Source organism: Jaculus jaculus, chromosome 3 (genome assembly GCF_020740685.1).
Source record: "Jaculus jaculus isolate mJacJac1 chromosome 3, mJacJac1.mat.Y.cur, whole genome shotgun sequence".
Taxonomy (NCBI): Eukaryota; Metazoa; Chordata; class Mammalia; order Rodentia; family Dipodidae; genus Jaculus; species Jaculus jaculus.
Genome location: NC_059104.1, coordinates 9,572,732 through 9,594,097, shown reverse-complemented (window position 1 = coordinate 9,594,097; position 21,366 = coordinate 9,572,732). Strand labels below are relative to the sequence as shown.

Genomic DNA, 21,366 nt, shown 5'->3' with positions numbered 1-21,366 from the left:
TTACCGCCCTCGCCATCACCTCCCGGGACCCGAGTGGCACCCAAGCTTCCTCCTGTCTTCTCGCGATCGCGCTCTAATCCCTTGGCAGCACCTCGGCCCCACCTCCTTACCCAGTCCCTGCTGGGTACGTAGACTCTTTAAAGCCCAGTTCTGGTACTTGCAAAACTTCATAGCGTTTCATTTCTTTTGAGACAGGGTCTTTTTTTGAATCTGAGGCTGACCTGAGATTTACCCTGTGGCCAAGACCGGTCTTGAACTCACAGGCTTCTTGCTACACTCTCTGCAGTGCTAGGATTCAGGCATGCATTATTAGGCATGCATCATTGTTATGTTATTTTAATATTATATTATTAGGCATACATGCCCAGCTAGTTTTATTTCTTCAAGATAAGCCTTCAACCCCTCAATCATTTTCTCCACCCTCCCTCTTGGGCTCCTCGCACTGTCCATGGACAGGTTGTCCTGTCCTTTCTTCCAGGGGATGTGGAACTCCGTTGTGTCTAGAACGTGCTCTTCCCTCATTTCCTACAACTACACTTACTTTGTCTTTTTTTTTGGTTTTTCAAAGTAGGTCTCACTGTAGCCCAGGCTGACCTGGAATTCACTATGTGGTCTCAGGGTGGTCTTGAACTCACAGCAATCCTCCTACCTCTGCCTCAAAGGTGTGTGTCCCCACGCCTGGCTCAACTCTGTCTCTATATTTATGGATAACTCCAAACAGTATAATGGTAGAAGATTCTAGAAAGCCCTCCTTTCCATTCAAACTGGCTTGCTGTGACTCTCCTCTGTTCATTGTCAGCAACTCTGTCCTCTTGGAGTAGAGGTTAAAGGAGGTGATATTGTAACCAGTTACTTGAATGTGCTCCCCACCAGACAGAGACATCCTGTGTTGCAGCCAGGTTCAGCGTTGCTGGTAGAAATCACCCAACCAAGAGCAGCTTGTGGGAAAAAGAGGTTTGGCTTACAGACTCAAGGGGAAGCCCCATGATGGCAGGGGAAAATGATGGCATGAGCAGTGGGTAGACATAATCCCCTGGTCAACATAAGGTGGACAATAGCAACAGGAGAGTGTGCTAAACACTGGCATAGGGAAACTGGCTATAACACCCATAAGCCCGCCCCCAAGAATACACTGCCACCAGGAAGTGTTAATTCCCAAATCTCCATCATCTGGGAACCTAGCATTCAGAACACCTAAGTTTATGGGGGAACACCTGAATCAAACCACTACACCCTGGAATCACACATTGTCCTGTTCTATTTACCTTTGGAGTCCTGGTGACTAATAGTGCCTTGAGTTCAAGAAGCATCTTTGTGAGTAGCCTTAAAAGTCAAGGACATTCTAAATATGTGCTTGACTTTCAGTTCAGAAGAGGAGGAAGAAAGACAATGGCAAGAAAGGATGGATCAGAAACAAGCATTGCAGGTACTTCCACGGTTTAGGGACTTGGAGTGTGTTTCATCATTCCAGATGAATGATAGGAAATGAACACTATTATAAGGTAGGGTAGATTATGAAAGTTCCTGGTAAAAAGTAAAGGCAGCTGCCTTTTGTTTGTGTGTGTGTATGTGTATATATGTACCTATAAAATAAACATCCGTACTCATGCATCTTTTAAAAATTTTTTACGATTTATTTTTATTTATTTATTTATTACAGCCAGAGAGAGGGGAGAGAGAGAGAGTGAGAATGGGTGCGCCAGGGTCTCCAGCCACCACACATGAACTCTAGATGCATGTGCCACGTGGGACCTGGAGAATCGAACCTGGGTCCTTAGGCTTCACAGGCAAGCGCATTAACCGCTAAGCCATCTCTCCAGCCCCTTGCTCATCCATCTTTTTGTGCATTTGTCATTATGCACATGTGTATATTCACAACAAGCCAGTTTCCTCTAGAAACAAGCATTCACCATTCAAGATGTAAATCGTAATGCATACTTATGCAGACTGCAGGAAAACGGCTGTCCCAAGGCTGGGGTGTAGCTTGGTGGTGTGTGCTTGCCTTACCTGTGCAGTGTCCTAGGTTCAGTCCTCAGTTCTGTGAGAGAAAGTACAAGAGGAAAAGTTCACGCCTCCATATTTGTAAATAATCTGAAGTGATGTTTTGATTTACTTTAGACTGTCGCCCCATTTGGTTAAATGCCAATATGTATGGATTTGATGTGTGTACATGTACCAAATATACATGTGTTACACGTGTTTGTGGTTATGTACTACTGTGTGTGTGTTCTGGTTGTGTGTGCACGTGTACATGTGCTTGTGGAGCCTGGAGGACACTCCAAGGTGTTGTCCGTTTTGAGACAGGGTTTCCTCACTGGCTTGGAGCTCTCCAAGGAGGTCAGACTGGCTTGCGAGCAGGCCCCAGGAACCCATTTGTCTCTGACTCCCTGACACCGGGATTGCGGGCATGTACCCCCATGCCTGACCTTTTCTTTCCTGTGGTTCTGGGGATCCAAACTCTGGCCCCCATGCTTAGAAGACATGCAGTTTGCAGCTGAGCTCCCTAGCCCTTAGTTATCTTTTTTTGTTTTGTTTTGTTTTTCAAAAAGTAGGGTCTTTCTCTAGCCCAGGCTGACCTAGAATTTACTATTGGTCTTGAACTCACAGTGATCCTTCTATCTCAGCCTCCTGAGTGCTGGCCTTGCAATCATGGACCACCACACCTGGTTCTTGCACACATTTAAAAAAAATGAACATTTTGTTGTCTCACATTTCTTGTTATAGCAGATAAAAAGTTCTTTGATTCCCAAATCTCTATTCTGTTTAAAAATTGGTTTATTTGCAAGGGGAGGGGAGACAGACAGAGAGAACATACATGAGCAAGCTCACCAGGGGTTCTTGCCACTGCAAATTAATCCCAGATGCATGCACTACCTTGTGCGTCTGACTTTACGTGTGTGCTGAGGAATCAAACCTGGGCCTCAGGCTTCTGCAGGCAAGTGTGCCAAGCTTGTGCCATCTCTTCACTATTTTTCATGCTTAGCTTACATGGCCACTGGGGCATCCATGTCCTGGTGCGCAGGGCCTGATGCCTGAGGGGTGCCTGGTAAAGACTTTTCTTGGGAGTGGAAGGAAGATCTGCTTGTTTCCTGTGGCCTGCTGCAGGTGGCCTGCTGCTGGTTCAGGCTCGTGTAGGATGTGTACAGGTGTGTTCATGCTAGGAACGGTAAACGTTGGTAATGATGAGTAGATCTGAGTGCACAGAATGTGAAGGCCACGGTGTCCCATTTGACTCCTGACAGGAGGAATTCTTCCATAATCCTCACGCCATTGACATCGAGTCGGAGGACTTCAGCAGCCTGCCCCCCGAGATAAAGCACGAGATCTTAACCGACATGAAAGAGTTTACCAAGCGGCGGAGGACGATGTTCGAAGCCATGCCAGAGGTACAGCATCTGGTGACGTACGGTGGCCAGATGGAATCAAACTGCCCAGCAGAATCTCATTAGAAAGACGGGGCAGCTGAGAGGCAGGACCTAGGCAGCGTCTCAGTTTCCAGTAAATAGCGTTGGTGCTTCTTGGGACCTGTGAAGCATCATTTCTTTGCACACTTGGACTTGTAAACAGTTACTCAAAGAAGTCTTCTGGACTTATCCACCCAAGACCAGGCTCCTCCCCTCCTCTATGTTCTCAGCACCCTGTGATGTTGTTTTCTCATTCTCGGCACCACAACGTGCCTGCCCAAGCACCCTGGCATCCTCAGCAGGTGGCTCAGTGTCTGTCATGCAGCCAGCGCCCAGCGTGCACCTCATGACCTGGTTCTTAGGCTCGTCCTTCAAAGTTATTTGAAACCATGATAGACTTCCTCTCTCACCACTGATCTTGATCTAGTGATGCGGAATCTAATGACAGTAGCGAGCATACTCTGGCTTGAAGTTCCAGGAGTGTTTTCCTCTGCTGCAGCTCTGAAGAGGCTGCTGCTGTCTGCCCCTCTCGTTCACTGTGCCCGGTGGGAATAATGTCTCTTCGGTGTGATGCCTCCCTGAGGGCTCCGGAGTCACGGGCTGAGCAGGGGTGGCATGTGTGTGGTGTGTTGTTGCTGTTTTCGGGTAATTCCACCATTAATTACTTGATTCCTACCACCATGAGCTCCTTGGTCCATATGGCCACCACCAGCTGCTCACTGTCTTCTGCTCCACATGTTACTTCTAACATAGTCCTCTTACCTCTCCAAGGCAGAAGATATGTTGTGTGGCATCACCTTTTTTTAAAAAAAATATTTTATTCACTTATTTTAGAGAGAGAGAATAGGTTCATGGGCATGTTGGGGCAGGGTGCTGGGGAATTGAACTCAGGCTGCCATGCTTTGAAAACAGCCTCTAACCATTGGGTCATCTCTCCAGCCCTGCAGCATCATTCTTAATAAATTGATGTAGTTTTTTTCCTAGATTAACTCCAGAAATCTGGAAAAGGGTGATTATCTTTCTTTCTCCATCTCTCCCTTTTTTCCTGTGATAACGTGAAGGTTATCTTAATGATAGCCTTATGATAACAGAAATGATAGTTTTTTTTTTTTTCACTCTAGTCTAGGCTCACCTGGATGGAATTCACTTTGTAGTCTCAGGGTGGCCTCAAACTCATGGCAATCCTCCTACTTCTGCCTCTCAAGTGCTGGGATTAAAGGCAGGCACCACCATGCCTGGCTTTCAGAAATGATAGTTTTGAATTCTTGGGTCTTTGAGTATAAGTAGTAAATTTATTTTTATTTCAGGGGAAAAACTCAGCCTTGATCTATCTTTCAGGTATCTTATTTCATGAGTGTGAAGAATCTCTGGGTATTCCTGAAGAAAATAGGATTTTAGTGGAGTGGGAAGGAGGGGAGAAAGACAGTCCTTAATACTTTTCTTTAGTTCTCTTTATTCTCATTCAGAAGATAAGACATTAGAAAGTAAGATAAGAAAGACAAGATTGTTTTCTTTATTCCCTTCTTGGAACCATAGCCTTTATGACTGGTAGTCTGTTGGGTAGTGCGGGAATAGCAGCTTACCTTATCTGTAGGTTGACAGAGAAGTTTGGTCAGCCAGGATGCAGGATGAGCCTTTGTGTGGCCCCTCCATTATGCACATGTGATATTGATGAGATAATATGCTCATAGTGGAAACTGGAATGGCGAAGATAGTAACAGACTGGATCATTGTAAGTCAGCCTCCCCAGAGCTCCCATGGGATTCTGGTGACAGGGTTTCAATGTCCTCATCCATGGGAATGGAGATGATGAGGAGACTCATAGACTATGAGAAGAAATCAAGGTAGCTTATCTATAAGAATGCCTAGGAAAAGGCCCTTGATGGAAAAGGCTTTACAAGCACTATTACCAATAACTGTGATTGCCAGGTGAGGTGGCACACGCCTTTAATCCCAGCACTTGGGAGGCAGAGGTAGGAGGATCGCCATAAGTTTGAGGCCACCCTGAGAGTACAGAATGATTTCCAGGTCAGCCTGGGCTAGAGGGAGACCCCACCTCGGAAAAAACCCAAACAAGCCAGTCACTGTGGTCACTGTGGTTGGCTGTCTCTGTGCGCAGTGGGCCACGGACACTGACAGACACCTTGCCCACCGTCACTTTAGACACTCTTCTGTGATGGGCTGCTGTCGCCTGTCATTGCTGTCATGGAGCGTGCTCAGGACATTGTTGTTAAACGTTTTCAATTTTTAAAGTTTTATTTATTTGGGGGGGGGAGGAGGAGAGAGAATGGGTGCGCCAGGGCCTCCAGCCAGTGCAAACAAACTCCAGACACATGCGCCACCTTGTGCATCTGGCTTATGTGGGTCCTGGGGAATGGAACCTGGGTCCTTTGGCTTTGCAGGCAAGTACCTTAACTGCTAAGCCACCTTTCTAGGCCAGGACATTTATTTTTTTCTTTTTTTTGAGGTAGGGTCTCACTCTAGCTCAGGCTGACCTGTAATTCATTCTGTAGTCTCAGGGTGGCCTCAGACTCACAGGGATCCTCCTACCTCTGCCTCCCGAGTGCTGGGATTAAAGGAGTGCACCACCATGCTCGGCAGGACATTTTTTTTTTTAATAAGGGATTAAATAAAAACAGCCCTTATGATTTTCTTTTTTTGTTTAATTCTTTTTTTTTTTTTCCCCCAAGGTAGGGTCTCACTCTACCTCAGGCTTATCTGGAATTCACTATGTAGTCTCAAGCTAGCCTCGAAATCATAGCACTCCTCTGACCTCTACCTCCCAAGTACTGGAATTAAATACACATACCACCACGCCCTTGCTGTTTTAGTTTTTTTAAAAGGCAGTTATAACTCTGAGTGTAATGTATATATATATCTATATCTATCTATCTATCTATCTATCTGTCTGTCTGTCTGTCTGTCTGTCTGTGTGTGTGTGTGTGTGTGTGTGTGTACTCAAGAAGTAGAGGCAAGGGGAGTTTGAGGTTAGTGTGATCTACATAGTGAATTCCAGGTTAGCCTAGGCTGTATAGCAAGACCCTGTTTTACCCGCCCCCCCCCCCAACAAAAGAGAGTTATAGTTTTTTTCCTAGTTTTTAACTTTTTTTTTTTTATAATCTGAAACTACCCCTGTTTTCATAGTGTGAATCAATTCCTTTTGGGATATAACCTCTGTTGATATCAAGCAGTAATTGCGTTTCTGTCACCTTTAGGAGTCTAACGACTTCTCGCAGTACCAGCTGCAAGGCTTGCTGAAGAAAAACTATCTGAACCAGCACATAGAGAACGTGCAGAAGGAGATGAACCAGCTGAGCTCAGGGCAGCTCCGGAGGCAGCTCGAGGAAGAAGGGGGCTTTTTGAAGGAGGTGGAGTCACGGAGAGTGGTCTCAGAAGACACATCACACTACATCTTGATAAAAGGCATGTGGCACCATTGTTTCTTGGACACCTGAAAGCCTGGGTGTGCTGTGGCTCTTGAGTCTTGACCACTCCTGGGTAATGTCATTGGAGTCCTACAAGTGTGTTAACAGTTGTATCAGTGGTTAGCGGATTGATACTGCAGTGCCCCTAATGAATCTGAATTAGCTCTTAGTTGCTGATTGAATAAAAAGTATAACTTTATTCGTGGGAACAGTATTCCCTTGTTCATCTTCCTAGAAATACTCTGTCGCGCTGTGTAGTGAGAAATGCTGTAATTTCTCTAAGGTATTCAAGCTAGGACAGCTTCCGAAGTGGCCTCGGAGTCTCTTCCTTCTTCCAGCAAAGCGCACCCCTCGTCTTCGAAGGCTCCCAGTGACCCAGGGAAACCCCAGCAGGAGCCCGGGGCCGCGCCGCCTTCTCCAAGGACCTTACTGGCCATGCAGGAGGCCATGCTGGGCAGCAGCTCCGACGACGAGCCGCAGGGCGGGGCTGGGGGCCAGTCCGGGGAGGGGACCCCAGGGCCCCCCCCAGACGCAGGCTCCGTCTCTCCGCGGACCCTGGCGGCTATCCAGCGAGCGCTGATGGGAGGCGACGAGGCCGCGAGCGAGTGCGCGGGGCCGGCCGTGGGAATGCCCTCCGGAAACGGCCCCGAGCAGGCTCTGGGCGGAGGGGCCGCCGTGGCCGGTGGGGGAGCGCTGCTCCTCGCCCGTCCCCCTTCGGCCGAGCGTGTGGCCAGCACGGGAGGACAAGCACAGCTGGACCCGGCCTCTTCTCCCCGAGCTGCTGCTCCTCGCCGTGGCGCATCCGATGGTCCAAAGGAACAAGGGTCCCCCGTGCTTGTGGCCCGCGAAGCCTCGCCGACAAGCCGGGCGGCTGCGGGTGAGGACAGGGAAGGCCTTGCTTGCGAGTGCACCGAGCTTCCTTGCAGCGATGCCCCCGGCCCCCCCAGAGGAAGGGGACCTACACCAGAACCTCCAACAAGCGCAAGCTCTGCGCCGGGGAGGGAGCCACGCGCCAGAGAGCTCGAGCTCCCGAGTGACCGCCGCGCACCCGCGACCCAAAGGGACTCCTCGCCTCCTGCCAGTGCTGACGAGTCAGATGGTGGGCAAAACCCTGCTGGGCAGGAGAGGTGTGCAGCTCAAGTCCCTCCAGAGGCAATGGGTGACCTAGAAAATGCATCGTCCAAGGCTGAAGAACATGGCCATCCCTTAAAATCCACCCAGGAGCTGGAGACGCCCGAGCAGTTGATTCCAGCCCCACGGTCCTTGGAGCCAATGGAGACGCAGTCTGCAGACAGCGAGTCTGATGGTAGGTGCCAGGCGCTCCGCAGGGAAGGAACGGGAGGAGGAGGAGGCCACAGCTGTAGGGACCCTGACCACGCCCTGCACCCTTCCACTCTACAGTGAAAAGGAGCTGGGGAGAAAGGAAAATGACCTTGGGGACACAGCCAGGATTGGGATGCCACTCTTCCTGCTTGCCAGGGCTGTCTGTCGTCTTTAAATGGAGGGACTGCCCTGCTTGGAGAAGGAAAATCTGATTTTCCCATAGCTTTTATTTTTAAGTTAAAGGATTTTAAAAAATTTTATTTATTAATTTATTTGAGGCACAGAAAGAGGAAGTGTGAGAGAGAGAGACAGACAGACAGACAGAGAAAGAGGGACAGAGAGAGAATGGGCATCCTAGGGCCTCCAGCCACTGCAAATGAACTCCAGATGCATGTGCTACTTTGTGCATCTGGCTTACTTGGGTCCTGGAGAATTGAACCGAGACCTTTGGCTTTGCAAGCAAACGCCTGAACCTCTAAGCCATCTCTCCAGCCTATTTATTTATTTATTTGAGAGAAAAACAGAGTGAGTGTGAGGGAGGGAGAGAATGGGTGCGTACCTGGGCCTCTAGCTGCTACATATGAACTCCAGATTAATGCCCCACCTTGTGCATCTGGCTTATGTGGGTCCTGGGGACTTGAACCTGGGTCCTTTGCCTTTGCAGGCAAATGCCTTAACCACTGAGCAATCCTTCCAGCCCCCATTAGCTTTTTTTTTTTTTTAACTTTCTACTTTGAAATGATGCATGCTTTAAAAGCTTGAAAGAAAACCACAGAGCACTGATTTCTTGTTTTGCCACATTTGTTTAATTCTCTCCCTGTTTCTTACCACATACTTTCCCCCGTGCATAGCATCTCTGTTTCTGTACTGTCTTGTGCACACACACCAGGTCCTCATGTCTGCAGATTCCGTATTTGTGAGCTGCCTGCTCACTCAAGTTTATTTGACTTCAGAGCCATTGCTCACACATTTGCAGAATGGGGGAAAGTTCTCTTGTCCCCCTGTCCCGCACAGAGATGGAGTCTGGGAGATGCTCTGCTTGGTTTCTGTGGGTCTGCAGAGACTTTCTGGGGCCCTTGGGGTGGGGATCCTTTTAGAGCAGAAGCCTCCAGCTAGGAACCTTCCCACCACAGTGGCACCATTGTTAGGGTGAACTCAGGCAAGTCAACACCAGCCTCACGTCTTGTTTGTAAAAATAAGACGATCTACCTGCTAAGACGGGTTGTTTTTAGAACTGCATACAATATGGGGCTGGAGAGATAGCTCAGTGGTTAAGGCAGTTGCCTGCAGAGCCTAATAACCTGGGCTCGATTCCCCAGTACCCATGTAAAGCCGGGTGTACAAAGTGCTGCATACATCTGGAGTGCATTTGCAATGACTGGAGACCCTGGAACATCCATTCTCTCTCTCTCTCTGCTTGGAAATAGAAGATATTTAAAAGAGGACTTTCAGATCATGAAGTCATGTTCACACATACATGTGTATCTGTGCATGCATGCATGCGTATTTCCTTCTGAGCGCAGCGACTCAGTGTTGAGTGACTTAGTGACTCTTAAAGTGATGAGAATCAGCATACACACTCCCACAGTATTTGTGTCCTGGTCCTGGTGCCTGTCAGACTGCCAAGTATTTTGTATGTGTTGGCGACAGGGTCTCACGTAGTCCACGCTGGCCTCAAACTTGGAATGCAGCTGCGGCTAACCTTGAACTCCTGATCTCTGCCAGCCAGTGTTTCAGGAAGAGGTGCCCCTGAGCCAGCTCCCACTCCCGAGTTGTGCGTTCCTGGATGGCGCGCATCCGAACAGGCGGCTGCTGTGATGGTGGCCAAATGGTTTTCCTGCTCCATCCTTCTTAAGAATTTATTATTTGGCATCCTTTAAAAGGAAGGCCCTTCCCTTCTCTCCTCGGCCTCATTATTATCACATTATCATTACTGCTGTCAGCATGGGCTCCGGGGTTTGTGTTTCCCTCAGGTACAGCCCAGCACCGTCATGAGACACAGTGTTGCTCAGACTGCCCAGCGCTGGCCTGCCAGGGCTCCTCGGGCGGCTCCTGGGGCTCTTGTACGTTCCTCATTGCATTCTGAGCATTTTGTGCTTTCTGGCCAGGATGTCACAGGCTTTTCTGAGGCAGACTTTGCTGTGATCGTAGACTGCATAGGCTGCCCGCCAGCTCTCTGTAGGCACAGATGTGCTTACACGTGCACACGCAGCTGTGTGGAGGAAATGACATCATTGTTTTGGTGCAGGAAGTTTCATTGAAGTGCAGAGCCTGGCCAGCGATGGTGAGGAAGGCTCCAGGCCTCCCTCTGAAGGCGAAGAGGAGGAGGAAGGCTCTGTGGACTCGGAGCGCCTCCTACTGGGCAGCTCCGGAAGTGAGCCTGTGGACACGGACGTGCACAAAGGAAGCGAACACGATGATGCAGAGGGCTCGCTCAGTGAATGGCAAGATATTAATTTGGTAAAAATGCAACATCTTGTGTGAACACATTGCGGAGGAAGCCAAGCTCAGTAGCTTTGTGTGTGTGCATGTGTGCGTGTGTTATATCCTGAGGCAGGGTCTCTCTCTGGAACCCAGAGCTCGCTGATTCAGCTAACCCTGCTGGCCAGCTTGCTTCAGTGATGCCAGATCTGCTTCCCACGTGCTGGATCTGCAGGCTGGCCTTTGTACCCACCTGGAAGTCACGTGGGTGCTGGAGGTCCACACTGAGGTCTTAACGCTGTGGCAAGTGCTCCTCTGACTGAGCCATCTCCCCAATCTCTTGTTTTTCTTTTTTCGCTTTTAAATTTTCTTTTGGTGGGGGGTGGTTCAAAGAAGGGTCTCTCTCTCTAGCCCAGGCTGACCTGGAATTCACTATATAGTTCCAAGCTGACCCCAAACTCGAATTTACAGTGATCTTCCTACCTCTGTCTCCGAAGTAGGGGGCCTTTAAGCATGAGCCACCACACCCAGCTTTTAATTGGCAACTTCCGTACACACAGACAGTATACCATGATCATAACTTCCTCCGTCCACCCTGCCTTCTTTCCAATAGTCTCTCCTCTATTTTGCTGTCATCCTTTTCCCCTCCTGTAATGCAGGTCTTGTGTAGGTAGCTATAGCCACACGCCCCCTTGAGTTTTAAATACTTGCTGGATGGTTGTTTACTCACTGTTGTGGGGCATCCTCTTGTTACTGATGGCTCCCAATTTCCGTATGATTTAGTGAGGGGATGGGAGGTATTAAAGAGTCTTGCTCAGAAATTCAGTGAAATACTTTGTAAAGAGGACAAAAGCTTGTTAGTAATTTCAGCCAGATGAAATGTAGGCTTTTAATAACGAATCATTGAATCATTAGTGAATTGCCCTCAAAATGAGAACTTATTGATAGGAGGAGCTTGAGGCCCTGGAGAGCAACCTTCTAGCAGAACAGAACTCACTGAAAACTCAAAAACAGCAGCAGGAGCGGGTCGCCGCCACTGTAACGGGACAGATGTTCCTGGAGAGCCAGGTAGGTGACTTCAGCTGGGGTCGCCCTTGCTGCCTTCTCCACACTCCCCCGGGTGAGTGGGGGGGAGTGCTGTGTCCCCTGTGGTCAGGGCCCAGAGTGCGTGTCCCTGAGGTCACATGTCGCACCTCAGGAGCTGCTGCGTCTCTTTGGCATTCCCTACATCGAGGCCCCCATGGAGGCGGAGGCGCAGTGCGCTGTCCTGGACCTCACTGACCAGACTTCTGGAACCATCACCGACGACAGCGATATCTGGCTGTTTGGAGCCCGGCATGTCTATAAGAACTTTTTCAGTAAAAACAAGTTTGTAGAGTATTACCAATATGTGGACTTTCACAACCAACTAGGTAAGACTTCACAGTGTAATGACTTTCTGAAATTTGCCCGCACAATGTTACATTCCTAAGGAGGTAATTTGAGGTATAAGTGTAAATATTTGGTTTTACCAGGTTTCATATAACTCATCACATATAGAGGAATAGGATTTTAAATTTTATTTATTTACTTGCAAGTATGTGTGTATGTGTGTCTTACCAGTGCAAACAAACACCAGAGGCAAGCGCTGTTTTGCATCCAGCTTTGCATGGATGGCTAGGGAATTAAACCTGGGTCAGCAGGCTTTGTGAGCAAGTTGTAGGCAAGTGCCTTGAGGTGCCGATCTATCTCCCCAGTCTCAAAGAACGGGATTTAAAAAATTAGACTTAAGACACCAAAACCCTGGTATGTTCAGCTCCTCGCTCCACTCGCTCCAGGAAGCGAGCGGAGCCGCGGCTGCTCCGCCCTGTGTGGGTGCTGCGGGTGTTGACCGGGCACTCATCCGTCCACGTGGCAAGTGCTCGCTGAGTGACTCCTCTGGGCCAGTTATTATTTTGAAATGTTTTCTCCCAGAAGTAGTAAACCAATGCCGTAAATAGGTGTTGGGCAACGAGTGTTTTGAAGGCCTGGTGGCAGGAGCTGCTCCAATGCAGGCTGTGGGGAGCGAGGCGGAGGAAGAGCGCAAGCGCGGCGGTGGGTGGACTGCGTGTGGGCGGTGTCCTGAGCCCTTGTGCAGAGCTCTGAGTGCACGGCAAGGAGGGGTCCTTTGGGACGCGCTCAGTTTGAGATGGCCACTAAGACACTCAGGTGGACATCCTCCGGTGATAGTTGAATGTGTGGCCTGTGGCTCACACAGAGCAGGGCTGGATAGGTGATTAGGTGGTCAGAATGTAGAGAGGATTTACATATGTTCAGATACATAAAGCTTCTAAATGTTACGTATTTTTTTATGAAAAAGTATTAAAACTAGCAATTGTTATTCTTACAGGATTGGACCGGAGCAAATTAATAAATCTGGCCTATTTGCTGGGCAGTGATTACACAGAAGGCATCCCAACCGTAGGTTGCGTTACAGCCATGGAGATTCTCAATGAGTTCCCAGGACGCGGCCTGGAGCCGCTCCTGAAATTCTCGTGAGTTCTTTCTTCATTTCTGTCATTTAGGTATATATAAAAATATTCAAATTAGCAAACAGAATTGTGTTCTTCTCTGCTGAGGTTAGCCCATATTGTCCATCAGTGAACTTGTGATCCCCCGCCTCAGCCTCCCAAGTAGTTGGGCTGCAGGTGAGGGTCACTGGGTCCTGCTGGAAGTACTTCTCAGGTCACATATCATGAGCCGTCACAGGGTGCTGTGCATTGAGGCTGCGGTTTCTGTAGTTCTGATGAGATTAAGCGTTCATTTCCTTTAGGGGTGCTGGGGCTATCATCACCCGAGGGTGCAGCTCTCATGAGGGAGTGAGTTTCCATTCCTTCCGCCCGCGTGCTCACAGAGCAGCTGGCGTGTGTCAGGTGTCCTGCTGGCCTTGGGGTGGGTGGAGTGCCGTCCATGTCCCCAGTCTCCCTGTCGTCTTGAAGGAAAAGCAGATGGAGTTGGGCTTCTGTGTTTTTGGGGTTCTGAAGGAAGTCAGTCAGGAAAGAGTATGGAAATAGAAGGCCGGGGATTCCGCGTTCTGCCTGTTGTCCGTGAATGAGCTACGCCGACCTGGAAGCTCAGCTCTTCGACGTTGCAGGCCCGGAGATGTTAGCAGTGTGTCTCTGAAAGTAGTTCTTTCCTTTTTAAGTTTTTATTTATTTGTACTCACTCTCTCTGTGTGTATGTGTGTGTCTGTGTGTGTGTTTGGGTGCACTAGGATCTCTTATTGCTGTCTTACGTGGGTGTCTGAGGAATTGAACCTGGGACAGCAGGGTTTGCAAGCAAGTGCCTTTAACCACTGAGCCATCCCCCCTGCCCCAAATAATTCCTTCTTAAGGTTTTCCCTTGATTGCCTTTTTAAAAATAAATAAGTAAATGAAAAACCAGAAATATTTATATACATAGAAAACCACAGATGGCTTTCTTACACACAAATGAAATAATACATAGTCGAAAAACTGTAAGATATGGATTGATAAAGAGTACACCTGACAGTTTGGTTTATAAAATTACAAGTACTCAGAAAAGCCTACAGTTATATTCACATTATGATGCACACACACAAACATGTGTGCTGGTCTGATTGCTCTATCTAAAATAAATAAATAAAAATAAGAAAACACAGCAGGGTGCAAGAAGCCAGAGCAACCCAACATGTGGTTTTATTTTCACTCTCCTGCTGGCCGGGCTCCCTCTGGCCGCAGCCCGAGCTCAGCCGCCTGCCTTGGTCTGACTTTCTAAGAGCCTTGACTCTGCGCCGGCCGCCAGCATTTAAGACCAGGGAGCTTCCTCCAGCAGTACTAGGCTCACTTGAGAGGAAAAGAAGACCGCCCTAGTCCTCCCCCACCTGGGCTGGAGCGGCTGCAGCTCCTCCCCTGGGCCCTCTCCTGGGGTCATCCGCGCTCAGTGTCGCCTTGTCGCACTGCCCTGTGGCTCAGCTGTGTGATGACCACCAGCCTTCCTTCATCGCCATGGGTGCCCGCCGGCCTCTGCTGTCATGAGCAGTGGGGCTCGGGGCTTGATCTTACGTCGTGTTTTGCCAGCTGTCCAAGCTGGAAGTAATGATGTCTGTTTCACATGTGAAAAGTCTCAAGTACTGGAGGCGGGTCATGGGTAATCCTAGTGCCCTGTTGGAAACAGGGCTGTAAAAATGGTGAAGAGCTGGGCGTGGTGGCGCACGCCTTTGACCCCAGCCCTCGGGAGGCAGAGGTAGGAGGATCACCATGAGTTCGAGGCCAGCCTGAGACTCCATAGTGAATTCTAGGTCAACCTGAACTGGTGAGACCCTACCTCGAAAAACCAAAAAAAAAAAAAGATGAAGAAAGGTACTTTTTCTCTTTGCATTCTGATACTGAGGAGGCCTGCAGGTAGTCTTTCCAACACTAGGTGGCACTGCTGCACCGGCGACGTAGAGGGCGCTCAGGCCACAACCTCTGAATTAGTTCTAGTACTGCTAGTGTGTGAAGAGCTGAACCGGGACCTAGGCGTTGTTTCAGGATCCATTGAGGGCCTCGGTTGGTGAGGAGCGTATTTAGGGTTTCAGTTTTTATGTGCATTTGTCCTAATGGCATGCATTTCCACCTGATTTTCTGTTGGGGGTACTGCAAATGACCTCAAGCCTCAGTGGCTTTGATTAGCAGCAGTCTCTGATTTTGGTTCTTAATCTAAAATTTGGTCAGGATTTGGAAGTAAATAGCTGACCTGGGCTCAAAGGTCCGCACAATGTCCTCCCCCTTCCTCACCTTAGCCAGGAGGTGCCTTGTGTTGGGAGACCGGACAGAAGAATGGTGAGCTGGCTTTTGTCTTCTCTGGACCACTGCATGGGCTCAGGCTCCCTCCCAACATGGTGGCTGCTTCCAAGAGCAAATGCTTCCAGGGACCGAGAGTAGGAAGGCTCGAATCTGAGGGGGAGCACACCACCACTTCCTGTCTTGTACCCAAGTCACAGAGCCCAGTTGACCCCCGTTCTTGATGGGAGGAATGTCAACAACTGTGTGGCTTTCTTTAACCTGCTACAATAAGTTTTCGTTATGGTGGAAAAAGTTGAAAATTGGGTGAGGTATAGAGAAGCAAACAAATAGCATGCAAGCAAGTAGTAGTTTTTGCTATTATTTATTTATTATTATGATTTTGGTTTTTTGAGGTAGGGTTTTGCTCTAGCCCAGGCTGACCTGGAATTCACTACAGAGTCTCAGGGTGGCCTCGAACTCATGGCAATCCTCCTACCTCTGCCCCCAGAGTGCTGGGATTAAAGGTGTGTGTGCTCCACCATGCCTGGCTTTGCTCTTATTTACTATTAAAAATATTTGTTTACTTCCTTTCTTGTTCTGTACATGTCCTATCTATTGGCATTGTACTTTGTGTGTGTTTTAAGAAATTACCATATTCTTGGCATTTTTACATTGTCTTCATTGCATCTGATTAGAGATGAGTAGTGCAGAACGGTGACTTACATTTCCCTGCTGACAGACCTGGAGTTGTGACTTCCTGCTACTGTAATTGTGAGCGGGGCTCTGTAGGAGGTCTGTGGACACTGAACTAGTTCTGTGAAGTCTCAGGCAGGTCCATCTTGTGAGTTCACTTTCCTCTTCTGCGAGGCGAGGCCAATGATAAGACTCTGCTTATATAGTTATTGGACAAATAAACTGTGGAACACGGTTCCCAGCTCATAGTTTACATTCAGCAGGTGTTTATCATCTCTGTACCTTGTGACTAGTAGTGCTGGCGAAATCAGTATCTAGCCACTGGATGGTGTGCTGGCGTCAGAGCTCCTTCTCCCCAGGGCCCGAACTGCAGCGTTTCACTGCTTCGCAAGTAAGCGCCTCTTCCGCTCTGCAGAGAGTGGTGGCACGAAGCTCAGCAGCACAGGAGGACGGCCCCCAACCCTCACGACACCAAAGTGAAGAGGAAGTTACGAGAGCTGCAGCTCGCACCCGGCTTTCCCAACCCGGCAGTTGCGGACGCTTACCTCAGGCCCGTGGTGGACGACTCCAAGGGATCGTTTCTGTGGGGGAAGCCCGATCTCGAGAAGATCAGAGAGTATCCTTGATTTCTTAAGACTCAGTGGAATGGGAAGCTGGGTCGTTTTGCCCTCATACTCCATACATAGCCCTTCCTCCTTACCTCTAATGGGGAGCTTACTTTGAAACAAGCAGTGGTGTGTTCATATGCACCACCACTGCCCAAGCTCCCCTTGCTCTGAACGACTGAGAAAGAAAGATGAGAAAGATGCTTCATCTCCCTTTATTATTGATTTTTCATTATGCATGTTTAAGTAAGCATTTGGAAAACATGTTTAAATGGTTACAATAAGATTAACCAAGGAGAGTTCACTTTTTCTCTCAAAAAATGTATAGGCCGGGCGTGGTGGCGCATGCCTCTAATCCCAGCACTCAGGAGGCAGAGGTAGGAGGATTGCTGAGAGTTCTAGGTCAGCCTGGGCTGGAGTAAGACCCTACCCTGAAAAAGAAAATTAGAAAGAAAGAGAGAGAGAAGGAAAGAGAGAAAGAAAAGAAATGTATAGATATTTGCAACTTGCTTTTACTCTAAGTTAGCTGTTTTTGAAGTTAGTAGTCTTTGATGTCTTAGAAGGAAGAGTTAAGTGTTTTTCTGTCCGAAGAAATTGACCAGAACATTCTGCAAGATGATGGTGTTGGAGTGAATTGCTTTGTCAGCCTTTTATTTGACCACTTTAATCTCTATAAGTAGCGTAATCTTTGATGATTCAGGGAGGGGAATTAAGGGTTGGTTCCTGAACCTTTTTATTTATCTTTCCCGTAAATCTGCTTGGAAGCGTCTATAAGTCTTAACTGCCTGCAGGTTCTGTCAGAGATACTTCGGCTGGAACAGCTCGAGGACGGACGAGTCCCTGTTTCCTGTATTGAAGCAGCTGAACGTCCAGCAGGTATCATGGTAGCTCTGCCGCATCTGCAGTGAGGAGAAGTCAGTAGGGTGACGCCTGGCCGCTCCTAAAGCCAGTGAGGCACACGACGTATATTTTGAAATGATATACTAAGGAGCAGGGTAAACAAACAAAAAACAAAAGGGAAAATTGGACTCTATTCATTTTCTAGTGTCATTATTAAAGCTCTTCACTGGTGTCCTTTCTGACTTATTCAGATTTTGAAAAAACTTCAGTCTCATAACTGCTCTTATAGCAAGGTGTTTCTGACTGAGTAGTGAATATGTTATTCCTTTGGAGTTGTCTTTAAAGTTTCTTCAAATACGAACACTTTGATCTACGATTTGTGACCTGATCTCTAAGGGCGGAGGCTCAGTCATTGTAAGATATCACCAGCAGAGTCTTGTGAGGAGGAAAACTGTCTTTTGTATCAGTTAGGCATTGACAGTAACTATGTCTTGCTTGTATTTTGCTCATATCAGACAGGCGTTCTCCCCTCTCAGAAATAATCCATGAGCCATGACATACAGAAAAACCAGTCCGCAGAAATGAAGCCATATCTTTTAAGATAAATAAATCAATTCCCATTAAATTTGGCTAATTTTGGAAAACTGGTGATTGAAAAAATAAATATTTCCAAGAGTTTCTTTTTTCTGTCTGATCACTTTTTTTTTTCCTACTGGAAACACTATAAACTAACTGAGAATGAAAATATTTCCTAATGAGCTGTTATTCCTTAATTTCAGATAAAATGTGTCATAATATATTTTCATCGCAGGTCTTAAACTAAGTTCCTTCTACAAAATCAGAAAGTTAGAAAAGTGAAGAACTGTTGTCTCACTGGTCAAGCACAGTTGCTAATACTTACACTGTTTTCTATTTGCCCGTATAATCTGTTGCCCTATATCAGTGTGTCTTTACAGAAAGAATATACCCTTTCCTCCTTACATAGTAGTAAAGCTTTTTTTTTTTTTTTTTTTTTTTTTTCTTTTTCTGGGTGTTGGATGGTTTTTATAGCTTCAGAGGGCCAGGGTACATTTCATTAAGGAGATGTAATTTGGTTTTGTTTACTTGTTGGGCTTCTAGTTTTCAGGCTTTTATAGAAATAGTGATGTGATCGGTGTGCCTGAAACACTGCCCGTATGCAGCTGTGTTCTGCGAGTGTCCTTTTGGGCGGGGGATGGGGCTCAGTGAGTGAAACACTTGCTCTGCAAGTGCGAGTGTCAGGGTTCCGACCCCCCAACCCCTGTAAAAGCCAGGTGCAGTATGAGGGGACGTAAGCCCAGCCCTCCTGTGGGGAGATGGGAGGTGGAGACGAGAGGATCCTAGATGCTGGTGTGCCGGCTCGAGAGAAAGAACGAGAGATTCGCCTCCAGCAAGGGTGAAGGCAAGGACCCACATGTGGGGTTTTCAGCTGTGACCTCCACCCAATACAATGCACCACATGCACGCTGTGCACGCACACACACACACACTCAAGGATAATAAAGAAAGGTATTTTCTCAAAAAAGGATTGACAGAAGCCGATTTAAACATATTAACTGCTCTCTGAGTGTGTCAGAAGGGTTGGGACAAGTGCTGTGTTGAGCGTGACAGTGACATTACTGAACTTGTCTGCAGCTCACTGAGCAAGAGCCAGCTTTTGGGAGGAAGTGGGCTCGTGTAGTGACGTATGGCGAGGGACCAAGGTTGAGCTTGCCGACTGTGTAGACGCTCCTCACTCATCCGATGTATTACCGTGTCCTTTGTAGACGCAGCTGCGGATTGATTCGTTCTTTAGATTGGCCCAATGGGAGAAAGCCGATGCCAAACACATCAAGAGCCGGAGGCTGAACCGAGCGGTGACGTGCATGCTGAGGAAAGAAAGGGCAGAGGCGGCCAGGGAGGTGGAGGCAGCCTCTGCGCTCATGGAGGAAGACTCCGAGACCCTGGGCGAGGCTAAGGGGACGACCCGCAGGAGACGCCCAAGGAAGAGCTGCGGAGAGGCATCATCGCCTAAACAGAAAAAGCTCGCGGGTGCTGCCCGAGAGGACAAGAGTGGTGGGTTTCTCGGGGACTCCTGCCTCCCCGAGTCGCCTGGGGTGTCTTCTGTATGTGTGGAGCACGCACAGGGAGCCCAGGGGTCCCAAGCCACCTCCTCAGAGTTGCCCGGCCTCCACTTGCTGAGGGATGTCCCCGGGAAGGGAGGTGGCGTCGCCGTGAGTAGCTCCAGTGACGAGGATGAGGACGAGGAGGAGGCAAAGGTGACCGCTAGGCCTGTGTTTGGGAGGAAATCAGGGAAGCTGAGAAGCTGGAGGGGAAGGAAAAGGAAGGCCTGATTGAAAACGTGGATCTTGTACTTGGAAGGACAACTCTCTGTGATGAATTTGTACTGAGGACCTAACATTAAATCTCTATGGACAGCCCATGCTTTGAATGTGTATGTGTGTGCTTCATTTCAGGGTAGGGTCCCACCCCAGCCTGGGCTGACCTGGGACTCACTCTCCCGTCCCAGGCTGGTGGGACACCCGCTGCGATCCTTCCACCTCTGCCTCTCCGGCATGGAGATTAAAGGCGTGCCCCACACCCAGCTGCTTTAAAGACCCATGCTAAACTTGACAGTGTTTCAGTTACCACATTTTTCTTTTCTTTTGTTTTCTACCTCATCCAGCGCTTGCTTGTATGTATAACACTGCCTGTGTTATGTTACAATATCTGACGCTCTCTGACCACATTACAAAGAGGAAAAAGGGCTTATATTGATCATACTCCCTGTGACTCAGACTGGACCAAGAGGAAAGGTACCCCGGCTTTTCATTCTACAGAAGTGGCAGTTCCACCAACCAGTCAAGGTTTGCTCCCCACAGTTGCCATTTCCCCAGGCTCCACTGCAAAGGCAGCAGGAGGTCCCTCACACCTGGAGAACACGGAAGAAAATGTTTGCTGAGGTTTTAGCAAATAAGCAAGAAACCTAAGTGGGAGCCTCATGCTACCTGTGAGCATGCACTGTGGGAACCTCTGGCTCCTGCTCAGTAGATTTGGGGCCCAGGCCTGTAGCTGAGCCCAGTCGACTTGGGGGGTCAATGATGTCTGTTCCAGCTGCTCCCACCAAGGCCTGTGGGAGTCCTGAGCTACTGGCTGCTTAGGATCCAGAAGCAGCAGGAGGCGGTTAGATCGTGCAGGGCGGAGGCCTTCGGCATCAGTGTGCCCCACGCAGCTGTCACCTGCCATCTCAGCTCCTGTCTCCCCTGGTTCTCCTTTGGCTGTAAAATCAAGATCCCTCACCAGAGAATATGGGCTTGGAGGGGTGGCTTAGCAGTTAAGGTGTCTTCCTGCAAAGCCAAAGGATCCCGGTTTGATTCTCCAGGACCCACGTTAGCCAGATGCACAAGGGGGCGCACGCTGTCTGGAGTTCACTTGCAGTGGCTGGAGGCCCTGGCGCGCCCATTCTTCTCTCTCTCTCATTCTCTACCCCTTTCTCTTTCAAATAAATAAATAAACTATATTTTAAAATATAGTTTAAAAAATCCTCATCAAAGGATACTACAAGGGAAGGTTGATGCCTTTCAAGTGCCTTTGCATGACTATTTAGACTCACATTTACACTTTCTTGTGTGTGTGTGCACACACGTGTACAACCTGTGTGTGTGTACGCAGAGAAGAACAGTGAGTACCTCTAGTATTGCTCATATCAATATTTTAGCTTCTTTTTCTGAGGTAGGGTCTCACTCTACCCCAGGCTGACCTGGAATTCACTGTGTAGTCTCAGAGTGGCCTCAAACTCACAGCAATTCTCCTGCCTCTGCCTCCTGAGCACTGGGATTAAAGGCGTGCGCCACCATGCCTGGTTCTCATCCTTACCTTTTAGCAAACTTCTCAAACACTTGAACAGCAGTGG

The 21,366-nt window shown here is 48.5% G+C and overlaps 1 protein-coding gene across 1 annotated transcript in view; it reads left to right on the top strand.

Moving 5' to 3' along the window:
* The window catches only part of Ercc5 (ERCC excision repair 5, endonuclease), a 33,956-nt gene extending 14,060 nt beyond the window's left edge, over positions 1–19,896 (top strand). The window contains exons 5-15 of the mRNA XM_004663364.2: positions 1,366–1,426; positions 3,243–3,386; positions 6,620–6,827; positions 7,113–8,135; positions 10,401–10,612; positions 11,522–11,641; positions 11,772–11,985; positions 12,942–13,086; positions 16,427–16,627; positions 17,408–17,492; positions 19,241–19,896. Of these exons, the coding sequence (XP_004663421.2) occupies positions 1,366–1,426; positions 3,243–3,386; positions 6,620–6,827; positions 7,113–8,135; positions 10,401–10,612; positions 11,522–11,641; positions 11,772–11,985; positions 12,942–13,086; positions 16,427–16,627; positions 17,408–17,492; positions 19,241–19,807 (2,980 nt within the window). The 3' untranslated portion in view covers positions 19,808–19,896. The remainder of the gene's footprint in view (positions 1–1,365; positions 1,427–3,242; positions 3,387–6,619; positions 6,828–7,112; positions 8,136–10,400; positions 10,613–11,521; positions 11,642–11,771; positions 11,986–12,941; positions 13,087–16,426; positions 16,628–17,407; positions 17,493–19,240) is intronic.
* Positions 19,897–21,366: the final 1,470 nt, after the last annotated feature.